Source organism: Epinephelus fuscoguttatus, linkage group LG14 (assembly GCF_011397635.1).
Source record: "Epinephelus fuscoguttatus linkage group LG14, E.fuscoguttatus.final_Chr_v1".
In the NCBI taxonomy this organism is placed as follows: Eukaryota; Metazoa; Chordata; class Actinopteri; order Perciformes; family Serranidae; genus Epinephelus; species Epinephelus fuscoguttatus.
Window position 1 is genome coordinate 24,592,184 of NC_064765.1, and position 23,106 is coordinate 24,615,289.

The following is a 23,106-nucleotide window of genomic DNA, read 5'->3' on the forward strand; positions in this document are numbered from 1 at the left end:
TTCTCAGTCAGTGGATATCCGACTCTGCAGAACACCAAACCGACACTTAGCCATTTCATCCTTGGGTGTTACTTCTTCTCCGCCACCTTCCGATAGGTGCTTAATGACCTTTAGACATCACGTCAAATTAACACTAATTGTGATGTGCAGATATGCTGGATTAAAGCAGAGGGGGAGGCCCCAAAAGAGGAGGCAAACAGGAGTAGCTGAGGCCTCAGCCTTCTGTCTGAAGGACTGGGGCCTGAATTTATGATGTTTCCTCTGACCTGAGGCGTCACGTCGGGGGGAGGCATTCCACCGAGGGATGGCAGACCCTCCTGGCGGCCGCCTGGCTTTACTAGCAGGCGTTATGGGAGAACTGATAAACACTGTAATGATGCTGGACATGCAGCCTAAAGGGCAGGAGCACTGCACGTGCAGAGATGATAACAGGACTGAAGCTGTCCCGCCAGACTGCGTGGTCATTGTGGGTTCATGGCTCTTCACACTCAGAAGTTGTCGTATCATGAAACTTTAGTGTCTTCCGAGCATCGCTATCTGTGAGATCGTAATCTTAATCGTGTCCCACGTTACTCACAGCTGATTGTGCTTATGTACAATTAACTTTATTTTAAATAGTGTTTGCGCACTCATAAAAGCCAAGTGTTTTTAAAGGCTGCCTCGTTATCTCATCAACCCACTGTCATTCTCTACTGCTTCTCACTTACAGGGCTTTCACTGACCGCAAACTCCTGAGAGGATCTGTGTGTGTGTGTGTATGTGTGTGTGTGTGTGTGTGTGCGTGTGTGTGTAAGACTCTACATGGGCTCCATGACACAGGGTGCCCCAGGGAGATACTTAAATGTCTTGCCCTTACAAACAGCTTCACTGGAACACAGTGATGGGAGGCTTCTGACTTTATATTGTTTTCACGAGTTTCATGATTTAGCTCCAGAGCTTTCAGTGTGTGCGTCTTGTTTTAAAGGGTCTGCAGATATCAAGTCCTTGTGTATGTTTTTCCCCCTGCATAGGTTGAAGGAAGCCCAAGAAAACATCAAGAAGATCACGGCGGAGAAAAGAGTGGAAACCAAGAAGATCAATGCCAACAGTCTGGTAAGAGCTGATCTGCATACAGCTGCTCTTTCTTGTCTCTGTGCTGAAATCGATACACTGAATCTCCTTGCGCTTCTCGCCAACAGAAAGAGAGGCTGCGGCAGAAGGAAGCCGGCGTGTCTTCCAGCTGAGTGAAACGACGAGTGACACAGCAGAGGAGGAAACGAGGAGTGGGTGGAGGAGATCAGGAAGCGCGCAGGCCTCATCTCTCCTGCGTTTAACCACCTGCCTCAGCAACAGCAGACTGGCCTCTGCGCCCTGTACGGACACAATAAAACCTCGCTGGACTCTTACTACTCCCACTGCCGTATCTCTGCCCCTACTAACACCCTCCCCTCCACCACCCTCATGTTGAGCATTTTCTGTCTGCTGTACAGATTGAAGCCGGGCCTGCAGCGAGGATGCATGGCTGACACAGCCCAAGTGATGAGAGCCTCAAAGGCCAAAGGTTGATCTCATTCATCCAGCAGGGCGCGACCTCTGAGTGCCCAGCTTGTGAAAGGTCTCAAGGGGTCAGTGGGACTGAAAACAGCTGACACATCCAAGAGGTTCCTTCTAGTTCTACGAGAGCTGAGTTTCTTTCTCCACTGTAGCAGAATGATGAAGCTACATATTCAAAGTTTTATGGCATGGTAGTTTCTGTTATGTGGACAGATACGGCTGCCTGAAGAGGAAAATCCCCGTCGACAAAACAGATCTCTGTCTCTGGAAGTGGTAAAAAAGGCAGTTGCGAGCGTTCTTTGCTGTAGCGAATAGCGTTTCATTCACCACGGCTCATTAGAAGTCTTGTAAATATGTCTTTGTCGTAGCATCGACAGGGACCGTGCAGCGTTGTGGAGCATGATAAATGATCCGCGCTGGGCTTCAGATGAAGACGTGTTGCGTATAAAACTCGTGGAGGTTTCACTGTATTGTGTAGCACTGCACCAGACTGACCTCTCCTGGGTGACGGCCAGAGAGGAGCAGAACCTGGCAGCGAGCCCCAGCTCCCCCCTCACACGCACATAAACATGTACTTAAAAACATCAGAGTTTTGGCCGTGCACCCACTCACCCAAGATATTAAAACACACATTATGCAGAATTGTAACTCCCTCATTGAGTGCTGTGCGTCACATTACGTCCAGCACGCCTTTAAGCACTTTACTGCTTGCGGTAGCTGTATGTCGTAGCTCGCTATAAAGCCACACTCCCCTGTTCTGCTAACTGCGTGCATTTTTTTAAAATGTCTTGCACTTTTTTTGCACCTCTTTTCCTATGCAAGGGGACGTTCCTCCTTGTTAGGTGATTTATGAATTGTATTGCTTCATGATTAGATTTTTTATTTCTAAGAAAGCCTATTAAAGTGTATGTTTTATTTTCTCTAATGTAAGATGTAACCACGCTCCTGTGTCACTCAAGAAAAGTCTATTTATGTAAGGAAAGATTTATTTTCTGCCAAAAAAGCATCAGCTTCGTTCCCTTTACAGGATGTATTTGTATGAGTTGTAATAGACTGAGAAGCTTCCTCAGAGGTCAGTCAGATGAAAGATATATTTTCACATGAATGATACTTGTAATGTCGTGCCCACTGATTTATGTACGTGATGATTTGTGGAATTTAAAGAATTTGAATGAAGCCTTTTCTGTTCAGTTTTGGAGAAAGGAGGGTTGTGTTTTGAGTATGGAGAACATTTAAGCATATCACCTGAAGCCATGTGAGTTGTTATACCTCAGACAGACTTCCATAATCAGACGATCCGTAAAACTGCACCTTGGATTACTTTTTTTTGTTACCCTCCAAAGTCTTTCACATGTGCCATTTATTTTGTAAAAAAAAAAAAAAAAAAGAAGATATTTAATAAACTGCTATGTTTTACTTCAGAGGGTTTGAAAAGCAAAAAAAAAGAGCTGATACTGACCAAGGAACTGCTGTAGCCTCAACTGTATGTATGTCGGTTCATGTAACCTTCAGTAGCTCTCGTATAGGTGCTCTGTAATTTTATGGAATTGTTTTAAATTTCAAGAATAAACTACTGGATGCCGAAACAAACTGGACCAGCGTCTCTAAATTTTCTTCTGTCAACACCTCCATTAGGCAGGCTTTTTAGAAGCGCTGAGCAGATGTGATATTTATGTAAGAAACTTGAGTCATCAAAGAGGATCTGATGACTCAGAATTCAGCTGCAGCAGCCTCATTTTTAGATGTTTAAACTTGTTCCTTAAAGACTCCTATTTTAGGAATCTTCCAGTTGGGAATGTATCATGTTAGTTGAACTTTGTTAGGAGATTTTGGCACATTTTATGAGATGGACATTTGAGTGTTTTAGACTGTTGTATCGCTAAAATACCAGCAGTCATTCTGTGCCTTAGTATGGAGATTTAGGACCTGGTTTCACATATTTACAGTCAATTAAAAAACTACCAGATTCATTTGTGATTGCTCTCAAGTTTGACTTTAGTTTTACACCTGTGGGGATTCCCATTTTATCACATTTTTTATTCAAACACTAAATTAGTCCTACAGTTTGTGGCTTAGACCAGATATTTATTATAAGGGCAATAGTGGAAAATAAAGTACATTTACTCAAGTACTGTACTTAAATACAGTTTTGAGGTAGAGTATTTCCATTTCCTGCAACTTTTTACTTCTTCTCCACTTCATCTCAAAGGCAAATATTGTGCTTTTACTCCACTATACGTATTTTAAAAGTTTAGTTACTTAATAATCAATAAATTTATTATAATGTGATATTTTATATTTAAATAAAACTTAATTGATCTGTTAGGGAAATAACTTACATAAAATAGTTTAAAAATAGCTCGTTGTTAAGCTGGTGAACACATTAATGCATTAATAATTAATTTGTTTAATGTTTATTTATCCTGACAAGGCCCATTACTTACTTGAAATATATTTTGATGCCAATACTTTTTTTGCTTGAGTAAAAATTTGAATGCAGAATATTTCATCTGTGGCAGAGCTACATTACTTTATTCTTCCACCACTGTGTTAGGATGATAATAAATATGGTTGACTGAGGAATGATGCCTTTTCTATATAAGAAAAAAAAATCTCCACTGAGACATATTTATGAAACGGAGAATTGGAGAAATCCCACATCATTTGCACTTGAACGCCACATCCTCCCTGTTCAATCCTCCAATAGATTTGCGAGCCATGTAACAAACACACTGAAGTTAAATAACCTAATTTGAAGGGATAATTGGAGCAGCTAACTCCATCTTTAATCATTAAACTGACTGCTTTTACGACATTTATTCCAGGCTCTGAGCGCAATGTCTCCACAAGCTGCGGCTGCACGCAGGAGGAGCGCAGCACATGATCAGAGCAGAATTTAACATTCATTGAACACACCTTCCTAATTTACATCAGATGTAAAGCAGCAGATGATGTACACAATATTCCAACATCCGTTTATTTTATGTTTCCATGGATAATTTAATCAAATGGATAAACAAAACCGGTTACATCAAAGATGGCTTTACATTTGACAACTATTTAACCTCGATACTGTAGAAACCATCGCTGTACACTGTCCGCTCAAACTAACACAGAAGCCTCTACAAAGTCTTTACAACTGAGTTGGCACCAAACTTTAAAAAGAAAATAGCTGATAAACTTCGAAATTCACAAAAAGATTCTTGAAATATAGAAATAAAAATCACATTTTTTTTTCCATTTACAAATATCGCAGCTCATCCGTCAAATTCCACACAGTGGAAACATCCAGTTAAACAAACTAAAAATATGCACACACACACACACAAAAAAAAAAAAAAAAAAAAAAAAAGGACGGGAATGTTTTCCTGTCACACAAAGCGTTTTGATTTATTAAATAAACCGGGGTTATGCAGTCCTCTCGGGGTGAGGAAGCCGTGCGTAAAACGTGCCCATTCCAAGTTCCTGTGCGGTGATGCTTTGCTTCAAACTTGGCAAACTGGTGAGGAGTAAAATGTTGGTTGCAGTTCATAAGTCGCATGTCCATATTTGTTCACACGTTGTGCAAGAAGAGGATCATTGTAGCCTTCGTGGCTGCTTCTTCCTAGATGGAGACAGGCACGTGTTCTTGGCTGTGACCGCCTGTCTTTATTTTAAATCCTGTCCGCAAAGAGTGAGAATATTAAAAAGACGCACAACTTTTCTTTAGTCCAGGTCTATGGATATACAGCGGCACTGCTTGACGCGCTGGATGCGTTTCTTCTTGGTGGGTGGCTGCTGGTCCGGACAGTTTAAAGTAAAAGTCATGGTGGTAAAACGCTTTGGCTTGCAAAACGAACAGGACTGGAAGGCACCCTCCTCCCTGCGGATGTGCCGCGGGATGTAGAAGGAGTTGCACTGTCCGTAACAGAAGCGGTTGATGATGGTGCGGCTGACGCAGCCCTCCTCGTGGATGGTCTGCTTGAGAGGCTGCGTCTTGCACCAGTCCCGTTTCAAATACTGGCGCTCCGTCACATGTAAAGCTTCCTGGCTGGACTCCAGCACCTCGTCGGCCGGTGAGGATGAGCCCTGCCTCTGGCGGGACCCGGAGCCCGCCTGCGGAGGCTGCGGTTGCTGCTCCGATTCGTTTGGGTTGTTTTTGTCAGGATGAGGAATGGCGCCTTGTGAACCTCGGTTTCTTTTGGAATCCACGGGAGAGGAGAGCAGCCCCATGATGAAAACCATACTGCAGAAGATACGCGTTGAGTTGGCCATCCTTGGGGAGAAGGAGAAAATAATTCATCACATATACCGTTTCAGCTCTGGACGGGTTACGCACAGCTGTCAAGGCTTTTACGCTGCGTAAAAACGCACAGATAGGGCTTGGTTTGAAGAACAAAAACGCATGCAAATCAAGACTATTGTACAAAACCAACATAATTGTATATTTGAATTATGCCAGTTTAAATATCTGACTGAAAAATATAATGTCTCTTATGTTCCCATACTTTGTAAAGCTGTAAATTATCTGTTACGCACTTGAGTGCAATCAGATTTAGCCAAAGTGAACGCATATAAACTTACCTCTAAGTTTAATAAGCCATCTGCGTATCCACACATGCGCACCAGTGGATAACAAGTATGCAGTTTTGTCATTTCTATAACCCATAAACCAAATAAAGTTCAGAATTTAAGTGTCGGCAGACGATACGCATGGGTATTATATCCCCAAACAGTCCAAATTTACTCACCTGTTCGAGCCTCCACTGCCACAAGTGCGATGATCTGATCCCGTCACTCCTCTACGGCACCTTCCGACGTGATAGGCACCTACTGCTGTCGACTGTACACTGGCGGGGCTGTGGATGGGTGGGAGACTAACCGCCCCATAGACAGGGGCCAGGGGGTTTAATACAAATTGCTCCAGCGCCGGACTGTCTCCCTTTTAAATGTCTGCCAGCTGAGATGTGCACAACAGTTCCCTCTACATTATTGGCTAAGCATGATGTAGAGAAAATCAAAACTATCCGCCCCCTCAACACTTCCCTGAACCCACTTCAAGAAAACAGACAACCGAGGAACAGCGAGGGCAGGCAGGCAGGCAGGGAGGAGGAGGAGGAGGAGGAAGAAGAAGAGGAGGGGGGCGAGACAAGCCGAGAGCGGACAGGCCTGAAGTTTAAGCGCACATGGAAAAAGTAAAACTCATCTTTTTTCTTTTTTTAATCAAAAGGAGCATGATGATAATACTGCGCAATATATCACAGATTTAAAACTGAAATGAGGCGTTCAGAGTCCTCACGTAAATTATGAACATGCAATCCAAGGATTCTTAGAAACAAGATTGGGAAGATCAGGAACGCGGTATGGTATGGTGTATATACTGTATTCCTTGCTCCATTATATAGCCATAGCCCTTTAGTTCATTACTGCACATGTCCCCAGTGCATGTTTATTTACGTATGCCCACATTAGGCTACAATACAAATGAGTTATAATCAGTAAATTAAGGTGAACGTCTTTTATCAGCACTATGGTAAAAGTAATTACAGGAAGTTATACGTGTTGGAAATTTATTTAAAAAATGCTTGCACTAATAAACCATACGTTTGGAGTTATAACTGTTAATGAGTTGTTGATTAGTTGATTTTGGTCAGGATAGGCTGCAGGTTTTTCCAAAAGGTTAACCCCCTATCAGAGTATCTACTTGATTAACTAAATTAAGTGTCTTGGTGAATCAGGATGAACACCAGCTAAAGGGATTTTTCACAACCTGGCAACTCAAAAGTGACGTCTTCAATGCTTTTAAATGCTGTGTGAATGTAAATTAGTTATTCAAATATATAAAGTCGCATTCTCAGGCCTTTTATTACTCTGGAAAGTTAAACTCCAGCACTCATATTGCTGTTGGCTTTGTGTTATAACATCCCTCTGAGACTCCATGTCCTCAAATGAGGATATCACATTTTGGGTTTACTTGACCTTGTACTTGATTCTTCTTCATTCGACTTAACTTAGACCTGTTGTCCTCGTTTGTGGACACTTTTTTGTGCCATCCAGCGGTAGTAAGAGCTCAATACACTTATCCATATAAAAACAAGATGGCAGCCATTTCTGCCAAGTCAGTCTGCAGCTGAGCCTGACACAAAGGTGGACAAGATCCAAAACCTGATTACATTTTATGGTTGAAACTTGTTTGTATCTTGATATGGCAACAATTTTGACCAATTTTAGCAACAGTTACAAGCTAAGACATTGTTTATTAGGAAGTACAGCTTGCAAGATTAGGATAGTTTCACCAGGCTCATTAGCAAATTGTCTGTTAGTGGATTTTCTGTACAAGTTTTTTTTTTTTTTTTTTACATTTCAGAAAGGGGAAGTGAACCTGTTGAACACATGGCCTCAGCCCAACCACCTAGTGTGTAATATGTATCACAGTGCAACGCCTGAACGTGGAGATTCAGACCAAAAAAACAAAGTGAGCTTCTGTCACTGCAGTGAAAAATAATCACAATAATGATAAGAAGAAGCTCCTGCAGTAACACATATTTTGTCCAGGTCCAATCTATCCTACTGCACATGAAAAGCACGCGATCCTCCCAGTAGGCTGTGGAGAATAAATCTCAAGGAATGATTTTGACCTTCACCTTTCCACTGTCTACTCTTCAGATTCTTTACAGGAAAAAAAACGCCTCGGCCATTCACCTCTTTCATGTCAACATAAGTCACTGAGCCGGATCCGTTCAGCCCTCTCAGTAGTAGCTGGGCGTTTCAGATACCTGATTTTACCCTGAGCCAAAAGTACATTTTTTATTTCCCGAAGGAATCTCCAGAGACGCAAACGATATCTTTTCAAGTGTACCGGAGCCAACTCTGTTCAGAGAATGCTGCAAACAAGCAGAATTACATTATATCAAGATGTAGTTGCAACAGGTCACTCTGGGGTTTTGACAGAGTAAATTCCTGAGCCTTACTCCAGTATGAAGTTTACTGAACGTGTCGGTCTAGTGGGTGTACGACTCCCCCTTGTGGCTCCAACAGTTGCCAATAAATTACACAAACCAGAGGATTCAACTGAAGAGAAACAAGTAGGTGTATGTTGTTTGATTTTATTTGTCTGAAGCAGTTCACAAGGCAGGATGGTTTTGAAATGAACGGACTGCGATAGACAAGATTATGTGATCAATACTGTTTGGCTTTTTTTTTGTCATAAAATCCAACAAAGGTGCATTTCTCCCATCTTTTTGTTCCTGACAAGAAACAGTTAGAAAAATATTCTGTAATGAAGAAACATCTGCAGCTTCAGTAAACAGTTTAACATCTAGCTAAGATTAGATATAAAATGCATAAATAAAAAGCGCAAGATTTGATCTAAACATTTCCAGTCATACCATCAATCACATTTCACATAAATTGGCCTGCACGCTACAGTCTACACACTATGCAACAGTCCTGTAGGCGGATCCTAAACTTAAGGCATATGAACATCTCCCATTAAGGCCCTAACACAACACATCCAGCACCTACTGTAGCTAAAAATAAATTAAAACCCCTGAAAATATGGATAACATAAGAAGGAATGTTTAATGTCATATCATTCTAGCAGACAGAGGCTGCATAGTGAGGAGGAAACGTAAAAGATTTTAAGCTATAAATCGACAGGCTTGGTGGCAGACAGCAGTCGTACCTGGTTGAGGGGGTTTTTAGGTGAGCCTCTGTAATAGTTCATGTCCTTCTCTACTACCTGCTGCACAAGAGGCTTCGGAGCTCCTGATAGATCAGAGTCAGAACAGTCCACTTTGGTCTTTGCTTGGACCTTGTTGGTCACATCGCCCAGAGCACACACTTTGGACTTCCGGGCCAAGGTGCTTGGCTTCTTGGGTGGGACGGGAGGTGGTTTCTTTTTGGGCAAAACACTGTTGGACAGTTCCGCTTGTGTGTCTTCGTGGTAAGGCTGGAGCTGTGGGCAAGGGGAGAGGCCACTCTCCAGACTCACTGCCTTCACCACCTGACTGCTGCGGCCGATGGTAGCGGGTCTCCTGCTGTCTCCCAGCAGAGAGTTGATCCTGCGGACGGTCTGGCGCACTGGGGTGCGCTGGAACTTGAGTGGTGATCTGATTTGCTTGGTGTTGGAGCGTCTGGGAGAACGAAGGGTGAGCCTGTTGAAGTGATGAATGTGGTCCAACACCCGACGCTTCTCATTCTCCAGACTGCATTGTTGTTGGTTTTGGACTGCGATTCCACCATCTGGGGAAGATTCATTTTCTTCATGTACCGCGCTGACTGTAGTACCAATCTTAGGAGGTGTGCTGAACTCATGTCTTAGATCACGGCCCAGCTTGTATGGAGTGGACTGCAGTCCAGAGGGGACACCCAGTTTGAAGTGAGCAGGACTCTGGATGTCCAGAGCTTCTATCAGCCGGTTGCAGTTCAGCTGCTCCACCTCCTCTTCACTGTCTCCCGCCACAGAGCTGTTGTGGCTACTGACGGGAGCAGCACAGACAGAAACGTTATCAGCTTGTACTGCTGAAGGACGGTATTCACCGGACTCAAAAATTACACTGTCAATATGTAAAGGTGATAAAGCGGCAATTTCAATCTGGCCAAAGGTAATGTTCTGTTCATTAGCCAGAGGGCTCTGCTGGGCAGGACAGCTGTCGGCCTCTGCTTCCACAGAAACAACTGTCGGAGTCTCTGGTGGAGGGACTAAGAGGATGTCTGGTAGTTTTGTTGCGTCTGTCCCCGTAGAGTTGCAGGGCTCCTGTATGACGGCCTGGAGATCACTGCCGGACTCCGTGAAGGCCTTCTTTATTTTCAGCAGGGTGGGGCCCGTTTGGCTCTGGGCTTCAGTAATGCAGCCCTCGCTCTCTAGGCTCTCAGCGCTGGAGGCACAACACAGCTTCTTGGGAAAGCTGGCCATCGCTGGGGGCTTTGATACGATAGCTGGCTCAGATAGGTAGGTGTTCTTTAGGCACATGTTCATAGGGGTTTCAGTGAAAGACCCTCCGCTGAAAGCCTGGGCTCCCAGAGGAGTCTCCCCGCTCCATGAGGTCCGGTGGGCACTTGAGTCACACTGGGGGGTCAGCAAGTTGTCTTCAGACTTACTAATGTATTTGGAGCCTGAAAAACAAAGGAGGGTATTAGCAAGTATTAAAACTCAAGACTACTGGAATAGAAATGTTTTTTACTAGCATTTAGTTTGATTTCTTCACGATACTCACTTTTGGATTCTGCTTTTCTCGGCAGAACCGCTGGACTGAACTCTGTCTCTTTGGTGAAACAAAAACTGGTGGTGCTCTCCTGAGTGGCAAGTCGCCAGCCAACGGCCTCAGATGCCTTTATCACCAGCATGGAATGAGAAATGAAAGATGACAGAGCTTAAGTGTTATTTTTGTTAAGAAGGACCCCACAGATGTTACCCAGAATGCAACATTAGCATGTTAATAAAATGACCGCTGGGGTTAGTTCTTCAGAGGATGATAAAAGTCACTCAGAAGAAACAAGATAGTGGAGGTGTTGATCATCAGCTCTTTATTAAGTCATGAATATACATAAAACTATAGAGCATTAGAAAGTTATGTAACGTAAACAGCTCACCCAATGTACCCAAAACAGGTTACAATGTATTTTATTTATATACTATATGGTATATAATAACATTCTTTCACCTGAGTGCTTGACATAGTAAATCTCATAGGACATAACCCTGTGGCTTTGTACCAAACAAGTATGTACACATCTGATTTTGTAATATTACAAATGTGAAAAACAATCTTTTTAAAACAAACTGTGCATGCTTTATTTTAAGAAATGTTAAATGTTAGCGACTGAAAGTAAACTTAGAGTGTTACACAATAAGAAAGTGCTAATGTGCAACAATTAACCCGAACAACACCCCATGTGCAAACGTCTCTTGATTTGAACACAGTTAACTGCAGCATATGCCTGAATGCAACTGATTAAAACCAGCTGTTAGCGTCTATCTGTGAACCAGATAAGTAGAATGTGAAGTCTATCTGACAACCACACTTACAGCCTCCTTGCTGCTCTTCCCCAGGCTAAAACGCATGCGCAGGGACTTGCGTGGTGCTTCTTTCTTGCCAACTTTGGGAGAAAAGCAGCCGGCTCTTCCAGATTCAACTCTAAAAAGGAGATACATCCGAACAATCATCAGCATTAGATAAGAGTGACATGAAGCTGAGGTTAATGTTTTACAAACTCGTATCTCTCTCATTTCTATGTGGCAGCACTTCTGCTGTATCTCCCTAACAGACAAACAATTTGTAAATTCTGAAGGACAACTGGAGGACAAAGAAATCATGTACCTGTTGATGGCATTTCTGTTGCTAAGTCGTCGGCTCTTTCTCCTTGAAGAGACAGCAGACTGCCTTCTAGACTTCCCTGCCGACGACAGTGTATTTTGGGAAGAATCCAACACCCCTGAAGCACTGTATGCTAAAAGGGAAAATAAAAACATGTAAACTCAACTACATGCCTTTGCGATACCAGAATAGTTGATTCCCATTCGATCAAATAACCATCAATACCTGATCCAGGCGTGGAGGTCCCGCTGAACAAAGTATTGGGAAGTAATTCTATCCCAAGGGTCTTTTTGACAGATCTACGTTTCTTGTTTGAGAATCCGAAAGAGTGACCAGATTCCAAAGGAAGCTTTCTCTTTGAGGTTGGTGTTGCAATCACAGGAGTGGCAGAAGAAAAGACTGGCAAAATCACAAGAGGAATTAATATCTTCAGATGTACAGTATAAGATTTGCTGTTTTTATATTTGAAAACATTCCAAAGATGAGTCGGGGCAAAAGCGCTGAGAAGAGTTAGCAAGGACTGACTGAAATTTGCAGCAGATGATCCATGCACACGACAGGCAGACAGGCAATGAAAACAAAAGCCAATAGAGGCATTCAAAACAAGGCATTATTTCACATTATTCAAATGACTTATGTTCATTACCAATGCAAGATGTGGATCAAAAGATTAAAGTGGAACTAGACAAAGTTTTTGCTTTAACTTATCATTATGAAGTCAGTGTTGACTGAACTGTAATGGCTATGGAATAATGACACCATCAGCATTGAAAACCATAAGCGATCAGGTTGTCTTTACGACAGTGTTGCCAACAGTAGTACCACTAGGAAATGCCAGGGGGGTAAAAGTTGTCTGTTTCCACTTTAAACATGAAGTAAATTAAAGAGTTTGATTTCTGTGAGGAACAGAAAGCTTGCCGTTTCTTGTGCATAGCAGACGGATAAATGGAGTATCATCAAGCTGTATGACAGGCAACGTTATCTCATCTGACCTCAGTACCTACCAAGACTGTCTGACTGGGTGGCACTTGTAGGTGTTCTATTAGTTTTTATCTTATTCAGAGCACCATTGACCATTTCTGAAATATGAGACAAACCGAACCATAAACAGCATTTACTGACGGTGCTGCTTGAATTTATCTGGCCAGTCTGATATCTGATTTAAATCTTTGCGTATCGCAGCTTTCACCAATAAAACAAATCTCTGATAGTATCTTACCTCCGAAGCTGCGTCTCTGCCTTCTCTTCATCCCTGAGTTTAAATCCAGCTCCTCAAGTCCATCGTGACTGGGGGACAGAGCCCCCACCTCACAGCCCATCATGGCCGGAACTTTCTCTTGAAGAAACTGCGGTAACAAACCTGTGACACACAGACACAGCAAAATAATTTGGGCTAGGAAAACGAGACTGACATACAGATGGCCTGCAAGTAAGATGCTTCAAGTCATACCAAAGTTGTTGGCATTCTCTATGAAGCAGTGCACTATGGCTGCCTGGAGCTTGAGGCGTTTCTCAGTGTTGGCGTTCATCTTCTCTGTACCGTCTCCGGTGTGAAGGATGTTGGGAGCCAAGATTACAGACAAGTTGCTGCTATCCATTTTATTCTCTGCACTCCTGTGATTAAGCAAATAAAAACAGCAGTACTGTAATTATGAAGATGAAGGTGAAAAGACCATATTTAATCGTAGGAGGATGTTTGTAAATAATTAAGTGGGGGAAAATATTAAATGTAACAAAGGCACCTCTTAGACACATTGTGGAGGAAGTCAAAAAAGTATCGCAGGACGCTTAGGTTTTTATCGGGTAGCACACAAGACAGCAGCATGATGGCAGAGGTCCTATCTTCCTCGGTGGGGAGCTGCTGGGCCTTGAGGAAGGCCTCCTGCAGCTCTGTGGGTAACACGGGCTCTGGCAGCTCCCTGAAGAACTGCTTCAGCAGCCCAGCCACGTCACAGGGAAGCGCAGTGGACAGACACTCCTCACCCGCATCCAGTTTTGCCTGAATGCACAGACAAAACACACTCTGAAAAACGCTCTGCTGTGTTAGACCTCTCTCAGGGTCAAGATGCCTTACTGAATGCAAGGTCAACTTCAGCCATCACTCACCCTGAGTGCTTTCAGGCGAACGACAGAGCCTGACTTTCTGAACAGCCCCTCTGTGTCGACATGCGCCAGCAGTATCATGCATGCGTCGACCAGGAAGCTAAAGAGGCAGTGAAAAATCATTAGTATAAAATGTACAACATTAGACAAGAAATAACTTGTGGACTGTATGCTTGAGTGAAATTAAATAAGCAGGCCAACTTGCCTTGGCACACTCCCACATTCCATATTATAGTAGGGTAAGCTCTCCAGGGACACCCCGAAAACCTTTGTCTGAGGAAACAAACAAACATTAAGAATAAGGCATTGAAGGTTAGATTAAGCAGGAAAGCTGAACAATAAGCCTAATCTGTTGATAGTTTCCTCTAATGACCTATCAGCAGCATCACATCCCTCATGTATTCATTCATATCAAAATCTTGTTTCATTTCTGTTCCTGATTTTTTTTCCCCCCAAGTCTAGGTTAAAGTTTGTGGCATGCATTTTTGATTACCACATTGAAGGCATTGTCTGCAAATGCAGAAGTTCAGTGTTCATTTGAAAAGTCACAAAGTCTCTTGCAACACACCTTGTGACTCCTGTGAGCCAATTACAAGCAAAGTGCACAAGAAACAAACAGTGCCTTCAGAGTTATTGAATTAACTGACATTAAATTAAGTATGACATATCCTGTAGAGGATTAACTGTCCTATGTAAATTACTTCTATTTCCAGAAAGGTCAAAAACACCACTACAGTGCGTGGTAAAGATTTATGAGAAAACATTGCCCCTTTGTGTCCTGTTAGATTTGGCTTTCTATGGCTGGTTAAGAAATTTATGGTGTGAATAATCACGAGAACAGCCAGACAAAGCACTTGTAGAGACTGACATGTGTGACAACAGCGTGTGAACAAACGGGTCTCGTCACTGGGGTCAGGCTTTCAGTAATATGCAAATTAGATTCAATTGTCTAAACAATAGCATGTCCAAGGCTGATACTGTGTGCTTGTTGATTCTCTAATAACAGATTGCCAAGGTGAAAGTTTCAGAGTCACAGAGTATGGTAATGATGCTGCATATTTGTAGTTGGTTTTCTTTCCACTTACCGAGCTGCTGGTTGCTGACTTGAAGCTGGCTGCTTTGTTTTTGTTCCAGTTCTTTGTCTTTATCCCGTATGCTGCCCGGAGGTGTTGCACAGCCACGAGACGCATCACATTTTTCTCCATGACTTTCATTTTACACTTCTATCTTGTACTTTCAAATAAGCCTAAACAACTAGTTCACTCTCTTCTGGCAGTGACCACAGTACACTGACATTCACAGCTGTATCAGTTCTGCCCTCCTGAGTCTTCCTTTATTTATCACTTTCACCAAACCTAAGTCATCGTCACGTGGATCTTAACTGCTCACAAGACGCTTAATCCTCACAACTACTCGCCAGCTGTGACCTCGACAGTAGGAACTACAAAGTTACTTGATGTTAACGACCTAGCTAACGTCACATAACGGAGCGCCTCACTACTGGCTAGCTTCGTGCTCCGGTTCCAATGCAGTTAACGTTAGCTCGCTAACGTTAGCCAGCTAGCAAGTTACATTAGCGTATTCACAAGCCTCATACGAAAAAAATAAAAACAGCTTCTATGCGTCACACGACTTACATTTGGTGTTAACCTCTTCTCAAACGGTAGACTGTATGAGTTATATCGATTTAACTCGTTAGCTAGCTAGCCAACTGCATTGTGCTGTGGTTAGCTCGTCAGGTCGGTTGCGAGGATGTCTGTTTCCGCAGAGCATTCAAACAGCGGCGCTCCCTACGCTCTGCGCTGTGATTGGCTGCTAATGGTTCGAATAACAATCTAAGGGGCGTGTGTTTTATTCAGCAGGGCAGCCCCACTGGGCGGGGTGGTTTCTGTGCTGCCAGATTAACCTTCAAGTGGACGCTCCTTGACAACCGGTTGACTCGGTGATTAAAGCAGTCGTATCTTTAAAATGGAAAAATGTACAACTGTGTGATTGTATATTCTGATAATATTGTGTACACTGTAACAGATAAATGCCCATGTTTGAGTAGTTTCTAATTATCTGATGTTTTGTGCACCTTTTGCACATGATGCATAGCCATTCACCATTTGACAATTCTTTTGAATACAATATTAATTATCGTGTTATGTTTACTGAGATAGCTTAAAACAGAATAAGACTGAAAAATGTAAGATTAGCAGGGCCAGTCCTCGTGGATATCATGACAAAGAGATTAATCAAATGCTGTAAAGCAACAAATGATGACAAGACAGTGTATTGCACAATCAATTTAACTTCACACACAATGTTAACTGGCTTCAAGAGGACCATGTAGTGTAATCTCATGTGCAAAATTTCCTCATTTGTGGCAAGAGCCCTTTTCAGTCCAAATCCTTCACTGCTCATAAAGCTGTATCAAATTATTCTGGATAGGAAAGAAAGTATTTGGTCAGTTTCTCAAGTGAATGTTCACTTCTGTGTTTAACCACTAGGTGGAAGCACCGCCACCCATGTTACAGCAAACTCTTGATCATTCAGGTGAGGGCATAAAGGCTGTTTGAGGCAACATGACACACACAGTCTGTGGTGCATGCAGAAATCTACCAGTATATACATAATTATTTTGTGTATTTGCTTTGATGTAATAAAGCACATTACAGGGGATAACTCTCACAAGGGCTTATCTTTATTACAACAGAACATACACATATATATATACAGGAGGCAACAACGTTCGAATGCATGGACGGAAGGAGGTTGGCTGTGTGTTTAGAAGCATTTCCTGTGGACAATGGAGGGACCGGCCTCATCGTACTCCTGCTTGCTGATCCACATCTGCTGGAAGGTGGACAGGGAAGCCAGGATGGAGCCACCGATCCAGACGGAGTACTTCCTCTCAGGTGGGGCGATGATCTAGGTGAGGAGTAGACACTTAAGTTTTATTGAGTGTTCAATCACATTGTTGATGAATTTAATGAACTACAACCGTTGCAGGTCTCTCACCTTAATCTTCATGGTGCTGGGGGCCAGAGCTGTGATCTCCTTCTGCATACGGTCAGCAATACCAGGGTACATGGTGGTACCACCAGACAGCACATTGTTGGCGTACAGGTCCTTACGGATGTCAATGTCACACTTCATGATGCTGTTGTAGGCGGTCTCATGGATACCAGCAGACTCCATACCTGGTAGAGGACAAGTAAAGGAGATGAGTTTTGTCTGAGAAAAAGCACTGCATTTTTTAGATATGTCAAAAAACAAATGCAACCAATTGCTCACCAATGAAAGAAGGCTGAAAGAGGGTCTCTGGGCAACGGAAACGCTCATTACCAATAGTGATGACCTGACCGTCGGGCAGCTCATAGCTCTTTTCCAGGGAGGAGGAGGAGGCAGCGGTGGCCATCTCATTCTCAAAGTCCAGAGCCACGTAGCACAGCTTCTCCTTGATGTCACGCACAATCTCACGCTCAGCTATGAAGCAGAAAGTTCACGTGTTGAGAAACAGTACTTATACAACTCTCATTAGACAAATTAACCATGATGACATAGACCTACCAGTTGTGACGAAGGAGTAGCCACGCTCAGTCAGGATCTTCATCAGGTAGTCAGTCAGGTCACGACCAGCCAGATCCAGACGCATGATGGCGTGTGGCAGAGCGTAACCCTCATAGATGGGGACGTTGTGGGTCACACCATCACCAGAGTCCAGCACGATACCTTTAACAAGCAGAGAAGGACCACAGTGAGTCAGCTATGCATTGCCTGTGAAGGTTTGCCCTCTGCAAGTATGTCTCACATCATAAACTATACAATGCTGCTGACATCACATGACACACACTCAGCAGCAGACAGATTAACACCTCCCCTTGACAGTAACGTAGGAACCTATCTGTTGATGACACCCTCTGAGTGTAAATGTTCAACACTTTCTCCCTTGCCGTTCAATTTCCTCTTATTTTAGCTCACTGTGTATCTAACCACTGACTAAATTGAGAAAAGGCTGCAATGTACTGACCGGTGGTACGGCCAGAGGCGTACAAGGACAGGACAGCCTGGATGGCCACGTACATGGCGGGAACGTTGAATGTCTCAAACATGATCTGCAAGAACAAGTAAGCACAGCATGAAAGGTTTGTCTTAAGCTGAAGACAAATACGTGAAAGCAAAGCAGAAGGTAGTGAGGATAAAATACCTGGGTCATCTTCTCCCTGTTGGCTTTGGGGTTCAGGGGGGCCTCAGTAAGCAGGGTGGGGTGCTCCTCAGGGGCCACACGCAGCTCATTGTAAAAGGTGTGGTGCCAGATCTGACAGGCGAGAAAGAACAGCTGATCGTCAGGACTGAAACAACTCAACTGAACAAACGACAGCCAGGTTCTCCAAACATAAGCAGCTTTTACAACGGCTGTGAATTCTCAAGGATGCGGAAGGTCAGCTGCCGTGAATGTTGTAAATGAGTCTCACTGTCAACACACACCTTCTCCATATCATCCCAGTTGGTGATGATGCCATGCTCGATGGGGTACTTCAAGGTCAGGATACCCCTCTTGCTCTGGGCCTCATCACCTACATAGCTGTCCTTCTGACCCATACCCACCATCACACCCTGAGGGAAGAAGCACCAGAGGAACATAAGACATAGGAAAGTGCTACTTTTACTCATACTTCAGTGATGGAGGAGTTTCTTTCAGCGTACCTGGTGGCGGGGCCTTCCAACAATGGAAGGGAAGACAGCACGGGGAGCGTCATCTCCGGCAAATCCAGCCTTGACCAAGCCAGAGCCGTTGTCACACACAAGGGCGGTGGTCTCGTCGTCGTCACACATGATTAGACTTTCCTGGGGTGGTCTAAAATTTGCAGGGTGGGATAGAAACACAAGGAGGTTTAGAGTAGGTGTTAGGAGCAGCTGTCTAAACTGCCAGTCATAGAATAAATAGCACAAAAGCCTGTTATAATTAAACAATCACAGACACTTTATCACTGGAGTGGCTAAAGATGTGATGACGTGACTAGCCCATGGACTAACATAATTAATAAGTGTATTAGCTGTGATTCAGAGCGCCTTTGAAGACCTGCCAACACTCTGTCATAGCTGCTCTAAAGTTATTATCACTTCCAAACACTGATACAACTCAATGGGGGCTATTTATAGAGTGCTAATTAGACATGCCTTTGGATGCTATTTTAGTCCCAGCTTTGTGGTACAACTACTGATACCATATCACCCCAGCCGTGATTGTTCCTGGGACATCTCAGAGCTGCTGAGGTAGCACCAAAAAGGGGCATAACACAGAGACCTGGGATCTATTTTAAGCTAAGCACCCACACTGTGCTTAACAGGGTGAAACAAGTGACACATGGATCTCCTGCTATTTCAGGTCTGAGAGGGCTTGTCTGAGAGCCAGGCCAGCACTCATCTGTCTACACACTGTGGCACTTTTGTTTTACTACATGGCTCCATGCCCCAGCTGCCTATTAACTTCATTCATTGGCACATGGGTGAATCTGGCCAACTGTTCCCCCACTGATCCAAGTAATACTTCCACAGGATATGTTTGAGAGTTTCAACAGAAATTGTTCATAGCACAGAGTGTATTTATCACATAAAATAACATCATATAATATGTTAATTTCAACATCTTATGGCAGCCAACCTGGCGTAACCAGTAACTCCAGTTTTACTTGTAATCATCATGCTCAGTTAGTCATTATTACAACAGGTGAAAACCATTAGCTAAAGGTAAATCATTCATTCATTCATTCATTCATTCATTCATTGAAGCCTCATCAGCTCAAAGCACAACCAATGGACTTTGTGAAACTCATCACACAAAAGACAGATATCCAGAGCAAACCAGAGAGACAAGTTGTGAAATGTACTCACCAAGGTGCACTGGTAGGCGGATGCTTCCACTGGGACAGAGGCTGAGGGTGAGAAGAGCCCCTTAAATAAGACCCAGACCGGGTCTGGGGACCAGGGGCGGGGCCGGGGGGTTCACACAAGTCCAAATAAGAGCTGGCAGCAAAAAAATCAACAAGCCAGAGAGGTGTTTTACATACATGGATGGGGCTTCTCTACAGTGAAGTCACTTGGATGACACAGTTTTAATGAAATGTTGGTGGAGAATAAAAGTGTTGAAGTTAATGGATTATTAGTGGATTTAAGATGACAATTTAATTGCTGACATTAACATAAAAGTAATCTGCATTTCTAAGAAAGAAAGTTTGCCTCATAGACCTATAAGTTAATACATTAAAACAATGCATGTTTGCATGTTATGCAGGATAATTTCTTTATAGCCCTGCAGTCAATAATCAGACAAGGTGAATGCAATGCAATCAGAGTTTTAAAATACTGTATTTCCTGTTGCTCTGATGCTCATATGTCATATCTCTTAGGAGCTTTTTTTCTATACTCAGAGGGCTCACTTTGATGACCCAGTCAGAGCAGCGCCACTCCTGTCTTGTTAAGGAGATGAAAACATTGCATATGTCTGTGAACCACGCTGCTGGTATGTGCTCTGAGCCTCCTCAACAGCATGGAACAGCTGATGGTAACGCCAGCCGGGCTCTGTGTGGGATCTGGCTGTCTGAGTGGCCTGTCGGTGTCGGTGCTCCATGCTGATTGGCCCAGCTGTCTCCTTTTATGGTGAGCAACTGAGTCATTAATGAGCGGCCACTGAGGTTCCCGAGCCGCAGGCCTGCAAAGAGGAGGTCCATATTTGTGCCACCCACTTTTCCATATATTATTCTTGATGTACAGTGTGCCTTATGTGGTAATACACTCATCTATGCGGGAATGATACACACATTTGACAGATTATTTGTTGATATGACATAATTCCCAGGGAAGATATCATATATGGTCAGATCTCAGGGAGCACCATTCATGTATTTGTAATAATAAAAGCAATTTATTGATTCAGGTCTTCAGGTGAAGAAGAGTGACTCAGATGTGAAAGAGCAGCATGGTATGAGGTTGTGTTAAGCTGGAGGTATGTGAGAGCATTCCTCTGCTGCAGGCTGCCCCACCAGATACAGTCTCCTATATTTAGCTGTGTTACCTCTCTACCTCCACAGATAGGAGCTGGATGCAGCTGAAGCATCTCATAGTTATTTGCATGCCAAAGATGATTTTCATAGATCGGATTAATATTGTTTTGATACATGAACAAAGGATATGTGATTCATGGTCAGGCTTTTCTGCCAAGCAACAGTGACAGACAGCGCTCACTCTTACACCATATTATGGGGGAACTCCATTAAGGTCAGTTTACCAGTCAAGAGGGGCTTGAAAGGTGTTTAAAGTCACAACACAGAGCTGCATTACAAAGTGGAGGTGTGGAGTTTAAAAAGACGTGGCATTAGCTTGGTAGAGTCCACTGTGGGAGGTGCAGGATCCAGTGTTTTGGGATGTTAAAGGTCAGGATATCTCAGCCTCTGTTGCATCAATTTTGAGCATTCTTCTGAAGTCTTTCTCTTGTGAGTCCTGTAATTTTATGGAAGCAGGCAAAGTCACTACAGTGTCCCTTTATGGAAATGAAAGGGTTTGATTAAAAAAAATCCCAGTTATAAATCCATTCTTAAAGCATAATTGCTACACAGAGTCAGCACCCTTGACTTCAGGACTCCTCGACAAACAGAAGATACTGGTCAAGACCTTTTGAGTACCAAAGGGGGGCTGATTAGGGTGACTCTAATTAGGATTGCAGCATAGAAACACTGTAAAACCTTTGTATTTGGTAGGACTGATAAAGCCCCGGGTAGCTTTCGTGTCTGGCAAGGAGGTCATTTACAGTATCCCATGTAGCCTGGATGAGCTAATTGAAATTTAACAAAACAAACTACCCTGGAAATAGATGGAGGAAATGCTCCACATTACCTATTGCCCATGACATAAGGTGGGAGAAAAGCTAAGTAGGACTTGGAGCTATAAAGGGACAGTTCACTCTGAAATCTTGTCTATGAGCACTGAAAATTTCAAATTCACTTATTTAATAGAGATTATACTTACTGTTACAGTATTGTGTTTTTTTTATAATCGTAGATGGCCATACCAGACAAAGACAAGTCAGTACTTAATAACAGCTTTAACAGGAGTTTCCTGAAAGTCCTAATATCACATACCAGTAATTCAAAGATTGTTTGTGTCCATGTTTTTAGTGAGGTGTAGGTGAGGTCATAAAGTCCCCAGTGAATCCTATTATCCCTTTTTAAACATTTTGTGATTATGTATCTTACTCACTCTGTTGTATTTTGATTTATTTATTTATCTATTTTCGGAGTTGATGACAAAGACGGTATGTTTATTCTGGACCAGATAAGGATGGATGACGACAGGAGCAGCTGGAAAGTGGTGGTTGCCTTTCTTTGGGTGGGCTCAGTAAGTAAATCTCTCAAGACTACCAAAATACCAGTGGTTACATTACGTGTTGATAAACTGATGTTAACTTCACTTATAGGAACCCTATCGAATACTGTTCCATTTTTATATTATCATTTCATTATTAGAGGCCAAATTCAGCTACCAACAAAGCAAAGGCTGTACAACTGTGTCTATCATTACACATTACTTGTTCTTCTGTTTCATAGGTCAGGCCTCTTCTGTGTTGTTGGCACTCCTGGACAGCTGAGAGTGGATATCAACCAATCACCCCAGGACAACCTCCACACCACCCTCTTCCCCCACCAGCCAAAAGGATGAGGACCTGCCCCGGCCCTACCAGCACAGAGGACACCGTTACCATTTGCTTCTTCTGCTGATGGATTTAGGACACTCCTCACCCACACAGGAAGCTGTCACCACCTGTTTGCATCTGTGCTCTGAAATCAAGAAAGAAACAGACAGTTTAGGCTCAATGAAAAAAGAAAACTTCTTAAAGTAAAAAAATACTTAGTTTATTACACTGAATACAGTATGTGTGGCGGTTGCAAACTGTTTATCTCCTGGATAATACAATGCAGTGTGTCAGACAAACTTACTCAATATTTCTTTATATTCGAGACATTAACACCATATTTCACATATAATTTAGAAATCTGACAATGTATGACAACCTATTTAAATGAAAAAAACAGTGCAAACTATGATTTAGAGAAGTCAAGTCAAGTATGTCAAAATGATAGACAGAGTGCTGTTCATTGTTGTTATGGAAAAGCTTGATGAGGCCACAAAC

General features: G+C 43.0%; 4 protein-coding genes across 7 annotated transcripts in view; 1 reads left to right on the forward strand and 3 right to left on the reverse strand.

The window, feature by feature from the left end:
- Positions 1 to 2,938, forward strand: part of LOC125900748 (formin-1-like) — a 66,035-nt gene extending 63,097 nt beyond the window's left edge. For all 3 annotated transcript variants that reach the window (XM_049595944.1, XM_049595942.1, XM_049595943.1), the window contains 2 exons: positions 1,011 to 1,092; positions 1,179 to 2,938. In XM_049595944.1, the coding sequence (XP_049451901.1) occupies positions 1,011 to 1,092; positions 1,179 to 1,223 (127 nt within the window). In that variant the 3' untranslated portion in view covers positions 1,224 to 2,938. The remainder of the gene's footprint in view (positions 1 to 1,010; positions 1,093 to 1,178) is intronic.
- A 1,537-nt stretch (positions 2,939 to 4,475) lies between these two features.
- Positions 4,476 to 6,582, reverse strand: grem1b (gremlin 1b). The gene is made up of 2 exons (XM_049595884.1): positions 6,264 to 6,582; positions 4,476 to 5,788 (listed from the first exon to the last, which is right to left on the reverse strand). The coding sequence occupies exon 2, from the start codon at positions 5,785 to 5,787 to the stop codon at positions 5,239 to 5,241; it is 549 nt and encodes a 182-aa protein (XP_049451841.1). The 5' UTR covers position 5,788; positions 6,264 to 6,582; the 3' UTR covers positions 4,476 to 5,238.
- A 2,016-nt stretch (positions 6,583 to 8,598) lies between these two features.
- On the reverse strand, positions 8,599 to 15,698 carry arhgap11a (Rho GTPase activating protein 11A). Of its 2 annotated transcripts, XM_049597023.1 has the most exons (12): positions 15,020 to 15,698; positions 14,140 to 14,207; positions 13,938 to 14,034; positions 13,574 to 13,830; positions 13,282 to 13,445; positions 13,051 to 13,191; positions 12,836 to 12,910; positions 12,057 to 12,230; positions 11,835 to 11,964; positions 11,543 to 11,651; positions 10,731 to 10,845; positions 8,599 to 10,629 (listed from the first exon to the last, which is right to left on the reverse strand). In XM_049597023.1, the coding sequence occupies exons 1-12, from the start codon at positions 15,146 to 15,148 to the stop codon at positions 9,158 to 9,160; spliced, it is 2,931 nt and encodes a 976-aa protein (XP_049452980.1). In that variant the 5' UTR covers positions 15,149 to 15,698; the 3' UTR covers positions 8,599 to 9,157. The 2 variants fall into 2 exon arrangements, with proteins under 2 accessions (XP_049452980.1, XP_049452981.1); XM_049597024.1 differs by lacking the exon at positions 12,836 to 12,910.
- A 900-nt stretch (positions 15,699 to 16,598) lies between these two features.
- On the reverse strand, positions 16,599 to 19,913 carry LOC125900378 (actin, alpha cardiac muscle). The gene is made up of 9 exons (XM_049595322.1): positions 19,815 to 19,913; positions 18,627 to 18,777; positions 18,408 to 18,536; positions 18,127 to 18,237; positions 17,950 to 18,034; positions 17,490 to 17,651; positions 17,214 to 17,405; positions 16,938 to 17,119; positions 16,599 to 16,847 (listed from the first exon to the last, which is right to left on the reverse strand). Exons 2-9 carry the CDS (start codon positions 18,753 to 18,755, stop codon positions 16,704 to 16,706), a joined length of 1,134 nt encoding a protein of 377 aa, XP_049451279.1. The 5' UTR covers positions 18,756 to 18,777; positions 19,815 to 19,913; the 3' UTR covers positions 16,599 to 16,703.
- Positions 19,914 to 23,106: the final 3,193 nt, after the last annotated feature.

Coding starts and splice junctions, on each gene's coding strand:
- grem1b (XM_049595884.1), bottom strand. CDS start 5,787: ATGGCCAACTCAACGCGTATCTTCTGCAGTATGGTTTTCATCATGGGG.
- arhgap11a (XM_049597023.1), bottom strand. CDS start 15,148: ATGAAAGTCATGGAGAAAAATGTGATGCGTCTCGTGGCTGTGCAACAC. Junction 14,208..15,019: donor AGTCAGCAACCAGCAGCTCG/GTAAGTGGAAAG, acceptor TTGTTTCCTCAG/ACAAAGGTTTTCGGGGTGTC. Junction 13,446..13,573: donor CTCCACAATGTGTCTAAGAG/GTGCCTTTGTTA, acceptor GCTTAATCACAG/GAGTGCAGAGAATAAAATGG.
- LOC125900378 (XM_049595322.1), bottom strand. CDS start 18,755: ATGTGTGACGACGACGAGACCACCGCCCTTGTGTGTGACAACGGCTCT. Junction 17,652..17,949: donor CGCCTCTGGCCGTACCACCG/GTCAGTACATTG, acceptor TGCTTGTTAAAG/GTATCGTGCTGGACTCTGGT. Junction 17,120..17,213: donor CTTTCAGCCTTCTTTCATTG/GTGAGCAATTGG, acceptor GTCCTCTACCAG/GTATGGAGTCTGCTGGTATC.